At 43.9% G+C, this 11,604-nt stretch overlaps 1 protein-coding gene across 1 annotated transcript in view; it reads left to right on the forward strand.

Annotated features, from left to right (window-relative positions):
* The window catches only part of LRIG1 (leucine-rich repeats and immunoglobulin-like domains 1), a 136,082-nt gene that overhangs the window by 41,017 nt on the left and 83,461 nt on the right, over positions 1 to 11,604 (forward strand). The window contains exon 2 of the mRNA XM_006865648.1: positions 8,730 to 8,801. Coding sequence (XP_006865710.1) covers positions 8,730 to 8,801 — 72 coding nt within the window. The remainder of the gene's footprint in view (positions 1 to 8,729; positions 8,802 to 11,604) is intronic.

The following is an 11,604-nucleotide window of genomic DNA, read 5'->3' on the forward strand; positions in this document are numbered from 1 at the left end:
AAATCTAGTTTACTGGTTAGAAAGAGACTAGCGGGACCTGAGACTGTGCTCCTTGACCACCCTTCAGGTCTGGCAAGGAATTCATTCTCTTGGCTCAATTTTCAGCCAGTTAGATAGATTTATGGATGTGGCCAAGAACACAAGCAAGGTATACTCAGCATAGAATTCAAAATCAAAAGGTCGTGGTTTTTTCTCAGGACAAAGTTGAGAAGAGCTAGCGGGGAGGTAGCTGGAATGCAAATAGGAGCCACAGGGAGGAAGCAGGGTACCTGTTGGGGGAGGGGATTGTCAATATGGAGATGAAACTGATTTGTTGGATGTAAAACTGATGATCTTGTCTGTAAACCTTTACTCAATTCACATTAAAAAAGTTACAAAGAAAAATGAAGTTGCTATGATACGGATAAACCTTGAAAGCATTATGCTGAGTGAAGTAAGAAGGTGGTAATTGTTATGTGCTGTGGAGTCGGTCCCGACTCATAGCGACCCTGGACAGGGTTTCCGAGGCTGTAAATCTTTATGGGAGCAGAAAACCTTATCTTTCTCCCGTGGAACAGCTGGTAGTTTCAAAATGACCTTAAGGTTCACAGCCCAGTTCAGTTCGTAACCACTACGCTACCAGAGCTCATAGACATGTATAAAACATTACTAATGAAAAGTCCTATTTTAATGGGTGGTAAACAGCAAATTTCCAAGACACAGAAAGAGATGGACTACTGGCGTCCGCAGAGAATCCTAGGCTAGCTCCTGATGTTCCAATGGTGCTCAGGAGGAGTTGGGTCACTGAATTCCCTCACACGTTTCCTTCCGGCTCTATCATTTAGCTTCTTGTTTTTTCTAAGTGCCATCGAGTTGAGCCGACCCATAGTGCCACACCAGACATTTACTTTGCAACACCTACAAAGTTAAAATGTGCAAATTTCTGTGCTGTCTAGGAGTCCACACAAGGTTGAGTAATGGGAAGTAGGCCAGCCTGGAATGTGAAAACCTCACAACTGTCTAGTGAATGCCTGTCACAGACTTAGGATCAGCGCGCCTTCCCTTTGAATTATTTATTCAGATTGATATTTACACATGAAACCATGCATTCTGACACACTTTGCAGACAGGGGTTTTTCATACATGGTCAGTAGTTTGTGAGCAGTGCTAGACTGTGTCCTTGCAACGCCAGGTATCATATCTCAGGATGTTGGGTTATTTCTTCTCATCACAGCTTACTCAAAAGTAAACAGAACCTTTATCCCTCAGCTTCCAAGGAGTCAATGAATTATTGTTTGCTAACTTTTGAATAGCATTTGCCAAGTTTGTAATATGCGGTTCTGGTTGTAATCCAGGAAGATGCTGGTCAGATTATATAAATACTGATTAGAACTGTAGAATTACACTCAGCATTTTTTTTTTTTTTTTTTAATTAAGATATCATCCTTGTGAATTGAGTTTTCAAAGGCTCTTTCCTGATGGGATGGTTAAGAACTTTGCTTAAAAAATTTGGCCTAATGTAAATTTGGGCGAATGTTGAAGAATGTTGATGAATCTGCAAAACACCTCACAGCATGGGTGATCATGGAGGATGTTCTGCTGAGTGGAATTGTTGTTAATTGTCATTGAGTTGATCCTGGTTCATAGCGACCCTATATAGGGTTCCTGAGAGCATCTGGTGGGTTGGAACTGCCAACCTTGTAATTCGTAGTTCAGTACTGATCTGTGATGCTTATGGGGTGAGGAGAGGTTTATTGTTGATTAGTATTGTCAAGTCAGTTCCAAATCATAGCAAGCCTGTGTAGGGTTTCTGAGGAGTGAATGATGGCTTTGAACCTCTGACCTTGCAGTTCAGATTGCCCTTGTGGTTCATTGTTTATCCCAAAGCGCTATTCCAGGACTTGAGAGTAGACATAGATTAACATGGATGATTGTTGTTGGTAAGTTTCATTGAGTCAGTTCAGATTGATAGCCACCTTGTATGCAGTTTCCAAGGAGAGTCTGGTGAGTTTGAACCACCGACCTTGTGGTTCAAACCAACTTTGTGGTGCAATGCTTTATCCCACAGCGCCACACCAGGACTCCAACATGCGTGATAGGGCATGCAGTATACAACAAGAGGGAGGTTGGCAGAGGAAAGATGAAAGTAGCAGGAGAAACAGGGAGGAGTGTATGCGCTAAAGTGAATAGAGGTAAATGCTGCTAATTGATGGTACCAGGAGGCAAATGCAGTCATTGTAATGAGGCAACATATATCATTTGTTGAATCTAAAACTCATCATCTGCTCTGTAACCCTTGACTCAGCTCACCGTGATAAGTTTCTTTTTGGAATAATTTAAACTGATATCAATATCTTTTCACTGGCACAATTTTAAATAAAGCTCTTGGATTATTGGGAGACTCAGATTTATGTTAGAAATCCTTTCTACTGTAGGTGCCATTTCATTTGGAACATTTGCTTGATGACTGTGTAGTTTCTGAGTTGTCCAACATGTCAGCCATGAGCCACATGTGGCTGGTGAACGCTTGAAATGGATCCAGGTGTAACCAAGGGACTGAATTACTTTTGTTTTCAAATCAGTGATATTTGTTTTTCTTTGAAGACTGTAAACAGCAGAACTTGTACCACTTCTTCAGCTTGTGCTGGTGCAATTCAGTCTTAATTTTAGTCTTTGAATTGTGCAGCCATCCTCATCCTCCATTAAAATAAACTTTACGAGTCAGGCTGCTAACCTGAAGGTCAGCAGTTGAAAACTACCAGCTGTTTTGTAGGAGAAAGGTGAGGCTTTCTGGTCCCATAAAAATTTACACCCTCAGAGGCAACTTCACGGCTAGCATGTAACCACCACCATCTCCTAACGTTCTTATCTAACCTTTACTAGTTGCTGTTGTCAATTTTGTCTCTCATGTTGTTCAGTGCCATCGAGTCGGTTCTGACCTATAGCGTCCCTGTATAGGGTTTCCTAGGAGCAGCTGGTGAGCTTGAACTGCTGACCTTGTGGTTCAAGTTGACATCGCAGTCCAGCGCATTAACCCACAGTGCCACACCAGGATTCCTGGTCTCTCCTAGGGAGATCTTAAAAGGCAGATATTCTTGTTAAGCTATTGAGGGTCTAAGTTCTTAATTTTTTAAAACTTCAGTTCATTTATATGTAAATGGCCAGTAACTGCCCTCTTGAGTCCTGGTGTAGCACTGTAGGATAAACACTGGACTGCTCTGGTAGCGTAGTGGTTACGACTTGGGCTGCGAACCTTAAGGTCAGCGGTTCGAAACTACCAGCTGCTCCGCGGGAGAAAGATGAGGCTTTCTACTCCCGTAAAGATTTACACCCTCGGAAACCCTGTACAGGGTCGCTATGGGTCGGAACCGACTCGACAGCACTTAACAACAACAACAACAACAGCTCATCGCAAGGTTGCCGGTTCAAACCCTCCAGCCATTTCTTGGAAGCCCTATCCAAGGTTGCTATGAGTTGGAACCGACTTGACAACAACAGCTTTAGACAGTGATGAGTATTTCTTCACTTTCTCAAGACTTAGCTTTTCTCATTGTGTGAGATCTGGGTAGGAAAAATGCTCAGCGAGTAGGCTCTTGTGCGCTGCTCAACAATTGGCTTTTCAGACGTGCTTGAATAAAACGAGCTGTTCTCTGCAGAGGTACCTGTTGTGTGTCCTGCAGACTGTGGGCCGCATGGTTATCTTTCAGCAGATTAACTGAAAGCATATCTGTGGTAGGGCTCAATTGTTCAATGATCTGCTCTCCCTTTGTGCAAGAACAGGGAAAATTTGTGTTATGACAATGGCTGACAAAATGTTTAATGAAAGCTGCAATTGGCAGTAACTAAATTCCCTGAGGTTTCTTTCCTCCCCTCTTTGCTACTGAAAGGTGCAGAAATGCTTCTGACAGCATCTGCCCTGCTGACAGATAAATTGTTTTGACAGCAGAATCTGAAACCTGCAACTGAAGAGAAGTTCAGATGTTGAGCCTGGTGAGGGGCGGTCATGTTTGTAGGAAAAAGTGAGATGCTTTAGATCAGTGTGCATGTCAGCTGCCATCTGAAAAGAAAGGGCTCATTAAGGCTTTTCAACTGATTAACCCTTTGGTGATTCTTGGAATCGGGGGTAAGAATTCACATGATTCTCTTCAGAGACCTGTTGGAACGAACTTCATCTTTGAGAAATGAGTATTGTCAATAGGCATAACAGACAAGGGGTGAGAACACTTGGTTTAAAGATTATGCTGGGAGTTTGTTTTTCTGAAATGGGCAAACAAGAAAGTATCTCTGAGGATTTTATTTTGGGTTATTAGTCAACATGTGGTGGTTTTGTGCCACGGAGTTGGTTCCGAGTCAGTGGCTCTGTATAGGGCTTCCAAAGCTGTATATCTTGACCAGAGCAGAAAGCCTCATCTTTCTCGTGTGGAGCTGACTTTGTGACTAGCAGTCCAAGACATAACTCATTATGCCACTAGAGCCCCTTAGTCAGTCAGCATGTAGTCAACAGATTTCCTGTATACAGGAGTCCTGGTGCCGTGCTATAGGAGAACCACTGGACTGCTAACCAGAAGCTTGGAGCCTGAAACTGACTGGACATCACTTAACATAGGTGTATTATCAATATAAATTTCTGATATATGATAATAGGGGTCCTGGTATGGTGCTCTAGGATAAGCGCTGGACTGCTAACTACATGGTTGGCTGTGCAAGCCCATCAGCTGCTCACCAGGCACTCCTAGGTGTTCCTGTAGAGGATTGCTTTGAGTCAGAACAACACCAACATAAATAGATACAGTAAATATTTCCCCCTTTTCTTGATAAAAGCCATTGAGGATCAATAGCTTGTCCCAGGTCCCAGGAATTATTTATTTCTCATAACTTAAAAGTTAGAGCAGCTCTGTGTCTAAAAATTCAGTATTGTTTCAAGGGATCTGAGCTTCATTCCTGCCATGTCTTCTCTTTGTACTAACACATACTCTGAAGGGGAACTTAGACTTTATAGACCATCGGCTGATCTTCACTTGCTTGTACATTGCTGTTTTGGTTGAAAGTAAAAGCCATCGCTGTATTCATACTGATTAGGTGGAAAGTTAAATTTCCGTTCAGTAGTTATTTTGTGTGATGTTTTTTGGACTCTCATACTACTTTTATGGAAGACCCTTTCTCAAGTACCATTTGTGTCCAGTTGACTTTAGCTCATGGCAACCCCTTGTGTGTCAGAGCAGGACCGACTGTGCTCCCAGTGCTCCCAGGTTTTCAGTGGTGGATTTTTTTTTTTTGGAAGTAGGTCACCACCAGGCCTTTCTTCCGAAGCACCTCTGGTGGAGGTCAGCCTCCACCTTTTGGGCCAGGAGCTGAGCACAGTAACTGTTTGTACCGCCATGGACTTTTCCTCAGACTTACCTATTTTTGAAATGGAAATATGTTTGGTCTGATGTTGTTGGGAAAGACAAACTAAAGAGTGTCATGAGTTAAAGTGATTTTGTTCTAATCATTTCAAATCATGCCACCCTTGTGGTCAGTCTTTGTGGTCAGTTGTTGAGCAATATGGACATTGGTGAAGTGGGAGATGAGGGAAGTGATTTAGTTCCAGGTAGGCCAAAATGCAGTGTGAGGTCTTTGCTGAGATTCCACTGAGTACCCAGTGCCGGTGGCTCCTTTGAACCGTAATCACCTCTAGAGTAGCTTAGATCAGAGGTTGGAAACTGGCTGTCTTCAGGACAGTTGGGGCCTGCAGATAAGTTTTGTGTAGCCCATTCAGGGTTACTTCTTTTTCTCCTTGAAAATATTTTACGTAAGAATCCAGATGGTGAGCTTCACATGAAAAAGGAGAAGATTGGCGCATGCTGGTCCAAGCCCCTTAGGATGGGCAGGGGGAGGTGGGGAACGCTGCTTGCTGTCCTTTCATACCTGGCATGGTCACCATTTGTATTATGTGCTGGCCCCTGTGGGCTCTTGCTTTGTGGTTTGTTCCAGCTTACCAGCTTCCATTCCCTGTGATAATATGATCCTTGGCTGTCCTTGGAACTTCACAGTGTCTTCAGTACTTCCCCCTCCTCTTTAAATGTATGATAATGTATAAAAATAGAGGAGGAAGACAATTTGTCTGTCTCGCAGTATGTGCATTGTCTTTCCTGGGCCTAGCCTGTTGATTTCTGTGCACTCATTAATAAACACCCCCAAGCACACAGGCACGTTCACACTTGACTTCAATATGTGATTAAAAAAATTACCACCTTCAATCTTTATAGTAATATAATCGCTAGACAAATTGCTTTTAATTCAGGCTGTGCCACGAACACAGAAGTACCATTAGTTTCAAGTGCTGTTGAACTTTTATTTTGATGAATGTCTTTTGAGTTCCCAGTGAAATGGGTATCAGCTCAGGCTAGTATTGATTTAAAGGTCTCTGGAGAAACTTAAAAGACAGTTGCCACTTACATGACACTGTGCCCTTTTAGAGACAGACTTTAAACCCTTGATTAGCAATACTGTTAATTGAAAGTAATGTACAAGGGAATTAATAGTTGAGATGAAAAAGGCTAGCCTCTTTAACAGGGTGTACTTTGGGGATGTGAAGGAAAGTGCTGTGTTGGAATAAGTTTGGGCCAGTTTGGATCGAGCCTTTGTGGTTTCTGTTCCTGAGGCGATGAGGTGGTCTGGGTTGAGAATGTGCCCAGAGAAGCTCAGCTGTGCAGAATTGCTCTGTTTGCTCTAGTCTGCCTCTGACTGTGTGACTGGGTGAGGAAGGGGAGAGACAATGTGATTGTTGCTCCCCCGTAGACAGATGCTATTCCCTTAGAAGGCTGCAGAGCAGCGTGAATTTCCAGTGACTGTGGCTTGGCTCTTTTGCGTGATTTTCCCAGATTTCCTCATTGATGGTAGGAATTTCAGGTTCGTAAGTGTACTTAAAGTTCAGGATCTCCTAGTGTTCACATTCTTAACAATCATATGAATGTGAGGTTTTTTTTTAAAGCTTTTTATTGTGTACTGGGTGAGGTTTACTGAGTAGATCATAAACAAACCAAATATTTTCTTTACAACGAATTGCAGTTGCCTCCATGTGCCCTGGCAGCGTAGTGGTTACAAACGGGCTGTAAACTGCATAGCCAGCAGTTTGAAAGTACCAGCTGTTCCACGGGAGAAAGATGAGGCTTTCTGCTCCTCTGCTCCTGTAAAGATTTACAGCCTTGGAAACCCTGTGCAGGGTCGCTATGAGTCGGAACCGACTTCATGGCACATAACAACAACAACCATCAGTTAACGGAGCCCGGGTGTGATGCTGTGGGCTAAGTGCTGGACTGCAAAGTCTGTTTGAACCACAAGGTCAGCGGTTCAGGTTCACCAGCCACTCCTTGTTAATCCTATACGGGGTCTCTCTGGGTCGGAACCAACTTGATGGCACTCACCAAGAACCATCCGTTAACAGCATTCATCTTTGTTCCATTTAACTCACGCATATTCCCTGGAGTTTCCCACTATCTTCATCTTTCTTCTGTTGTTGGAATTTACCTGTCCCATCACCCAGGCACACAACAGTCATGTGAATTTTGACAGCGTCTACATGCGGTTATTAGCATTTCGTTGTCATTGTTGTTTTTTTAAGTGCCATCCAGTCATTTCAGAGTCAGAGAGCACTCTGGTAGTGTGGTGGTTCCAAGTCGGGCTGCTAATCTCACAGTCAGCTCTTCGAGACTTCCATCAGTTCCCATAAAGATTTTCAGCCTCGGAAACCCTCCAGATTGTCGCTGTGAGTCCGGACCGACTCCACGGCACCTAACTCTAACCATAATGGGGTTTCTGAAGCTTTAAATCTTCAGGGGAGCAAAAAGCCTCATCTTTGTCCTGCGGAGCATGTGGCGGGCTTGAACCTCGGACTTGTGGTACACATTCCATTGTGTATTGTATGGCGTCACCACATTCCCTTACTGACATTTGTTGTTGTTAAGTGCTGTCAAGTCATTTCCAACTCAGAGGAGTGGTTGGTGAGGTTGAGATACTGCCCTTGCAGTTGAGTTCGACCGAACGGTCCAGTGCTTATCCTACAGCCCCAAACCAGGACTCCTCCTGACATCTGTTCAGTTCCATTGAGTCCGGCTGGATGATTCTTAGTTGTGGGGTCCAGCTTCCTGTGCGCTGTTCAGCAGCATCCCTGACCTCTGCCCACTGGCTGCCGTGAACACATCCTGCCTTCATCCCTGCCAGAAGTTGTCCTGAGACATTTTTGAATGTCCCCTGGGGAGCAGAGTCATCCTTGGTTTAGACAGTAAAGGGTTAATTCCTCCTGCTTTCTCTTTTCCTTTGCCACTGCTTGATGTTATTTGATGTTGTAGTAAAACATTAATTAAAAAAAAATACCATTAAGGATAGCCTTGGACTTGATACCTGGTGCAAGTGTTCAGCCCAGGATACTGTAATGTGGATAGTGCACTGGCTCACCTTAGGATTTCTTAAAAAGTCCTAAGTGGTGAAATGGGATCCATTGGAATCTGCTTTGGTTTAGCCAAGCTCTGGTGATTTGAGATATTCACAGAGTTGTTTTGAGTGACTAGTTTTAGGGATGTAAGGAGGCAGGAGGTACATCTGTAAATTTCAGTATCAATAATGACATGGAGGCAGGGACAGTCCTGAGGGAGACGACGCTCCTTTGGTGGTGGTGGTACCAGGAGGCATGGGTGGGATGCGCAGGTTCCTTGAAACTTGGTTTAAATGCTGCGTGTTGATTCCTTTGCTTTTTCCTCTCATTTTATCAGAAACCTGAGTCACAACAAGTTTTCTGAGATTGACCCTGCTGATTTCATGGACTTGCTGAATCTTCAGGAAGTGTGAGTTCTGCCCCTAACCCTTCTGCTGGGGTGGGTAATGGGGTGCAGAGAGCTCTCCAGGAAAACCTTACATTTTGGTGTTTACTCCCCCCCCCCACGTACTAAAGTACTGCTCAGGGGTATTTAGTAACTTTATCCCCGCACCTTTCCTGCCGCCTACTGTTGTTTGTGGCAGGCAATAAAGAGGGTGTGTGGAATTACTGGAAATCCTGGGTATGAGATGGGGTGGATAGGGGAAACGTCACCTAAGCAGAACTGATTGGTTGGGTTCACACATGTGAGGTGCTTCATTTCCCTATTCCCAGGGAAGTAGAGCCGCCTCCTCAGCAGTGTTGTAAATGTTAACCCACCTCTCTGTGCCCCTGGAAACAGTGTGCAAGGGTGGGACCCTAAAGGCTTACCTTTTCTTTCCTGCTTTTGGAAGTTTGTGAAAAATGAAAAGATAATGGAATTTTTCCGTGAACTTTTTGAAGCTGCCCCCCTCAAATATACCAGAAGGAGCTCGGATAGAGAGAGTGTAATGGATGATGAGTTGGGCTATTAACTTCAAAGTCAGCTGTTCAAATCTATTAGCTGCCTCCCAGGAGAAAGATTAGACTGTCTGCTCCTGTAAATATTTACAGCCTCGGAATCCCTACAGTAGCCTCATATGCATGCAAAAGATGGACGGTGAATAAGGAAGACCATAAAAGAATTGATGCATTTGAGTTATGGTGTTGGAGGAGAATATTGAAAGTGCCATGGGCTGCCAAAAGAACCAACATGTCTGTGTTGGAAGAAGTGCAGCCAGAGTGCTCCTTGGAGGCCAGGATGGCCAAACTTCGTCTCTCATGCTTGGGATATATTATGAGGAGGGGCTAGTCACTGGAGAAGGACTTCATGTTTGGTAACGTGGAGGGTTAGAGAAAAAGACGAAGACCCCCAGCAAGATGGCTTGGCCAAGTGGCAGCATCGCTGGACTCAAGTGTGGCACCAATAGTGAGGTTGTTTCTTTCTGTTGTGCATAGGGTCGCTATGAGTCGGTACTGACTCGATTGCACCTAACAACAACAACAACAATGAGTCAGAACTGACCTGATGGCACACAGCCACCACCATCATATATACCAATGCACATACAATGCTGGGATCAGATTGCAAATAATGGTTTATATTTGCCTTCCCAATTAGTCTTACATTTTTGAATATGCTATCATGATATTAAAAGTTTTGAATATTCTGTTTTAATACTTGTGTAGAACTCACACACAGGGATATTCCATGGTTTATTTACTCAGCATCGCTATTGTTAGACATTTTTATTAAAGTTTGTTAGAAGTAACATAATAGCCCTTGTTTGTTATCTTTTGATTCTACTGTTGATGATTTACGTAAAGAAAATACTTCGGTAGCTGGTGCTGGATGTAAAACGCTTATTATATTCCATACCTCCATCTTCAGATTCTTGATTTGCCTTTTATGACTTTGGTGTCTATTGAAATAAGTTACCAAAGTTAAAAGAACCTCATAGTCTAAAGTTGCCTTGGAAATAACTAAGTGCAGGACCCTCACTCTCCCAAAGGGTCAGCAGATCAGTGGTGGGGAAAGGTGATCTAGAAGGGAACCCGCAGGATGACGCCAGTTAGCCCATCCGGGAGGTGGCGCATCACTAGTACCTTGTTCCACCCTAGCCTGTCTGTAAGACTTGGGTTGAAACAGTCCACTTTTGTGTGCTAAGGCTCCGATCGTAGTGGTTTTCTTTAGAATTGGACAGAGTGAAAGTTGAGATGCTGTTTTTGATGTTATTCGAGTTCCCAGCTGCCTTTTGACCTTTATTTGTTTAAGTGCCTACTAAGTGTAGGTGCGAAAGGTCTAGTGAACACGTGTGACAAGTAGGGTTGGGATAGGGTGAGACAAGTGAGGCGCTGGGCTAAGGCTCAGAATTTAAGTAAAATATTTTAATGCAGTATTTTAAAAATGATTGCAAAACAGAATTCATGATGAGCAAAATACCAAAGATGTAAAGATGGAGAATTACTGGCATCATTGCTAATCCTGTGTGTCCTTAAAATTTTGATAGTTTGCTCATCCTGGATTTTGATTGAGATATTCCTTACCTTACCCACTGAACTTTTGGGAAACCCCTTACATTTTGTGCCCCTTTTAACCCATGCTTATCTATGAAAACACTTCTCTGGATGAGGGGAGGCCAGAAGAGAACAAGGAAACCCTTCAGACTTAGTTGTGATAAATGTTACAGAGGAAATCCAGCAGGGTAATTTGAGAATTTTTTTCTTTCTTGTCTTTTGTAATTTTGGAGGAGTGGTCAGGAAGGTGACCATTGAGCAGATGTGGATGCTGTGAAGAGAGCCGGATGGGGGCCAGTGTGCCTTGAGTGAGTGAGGGTGGGGGATGTAGCCAGCACCAGGACCCTCTAGGCACCTGCAGACCATGGTGGGTAATACGTTCAGCCATCACTGAACGCCTGTTCACTTGAGAATCATTCACAAAGCTGCCAGGGAGGCGTCCAAGATGCTCTGCTGAGATTCCTTTAACTACCTTTTGTCCCACCAGACAGACCTTTTTATCTTACATGTTTTGTGGCTCCCATGAGCCCCCAGCTTTCAGTTTCTCTCATGTGGGCCTTTTGGACTTTCTGCTCCATGTATATGCTCCACTTTCTACCTGTCCTTGGGGTGGTGAGCGTTAATGAATTTCCTTCCTTCCTTCCTTCCTTCCTCCCTTCCTCCCTTCCTCCCTTCCTCCCTTCCTCCCTCCCTTCCTCCCTTCCTCCCTTCCTCCCTCCCTTCCTCCCTTCCTCCCT

The sequence above is a fragment of the Chrysochloris asiatica genome, unplaced genomic scaffold (genome assembly GCF_000296735.1).
Source record: "Chrysochloris asiatica unplaced genomic scaffold, ChrAsi1.0 scaffold00080, whole genome shotgun sequence".
In the NCBI taxonomy this organism is placed as follows: Eukaryota; Metazoa; Chordata; class Mammalia; order Afrosoricida; family Chrysochloridae; genus Chrysochloris; species Chrysochloris asiatica.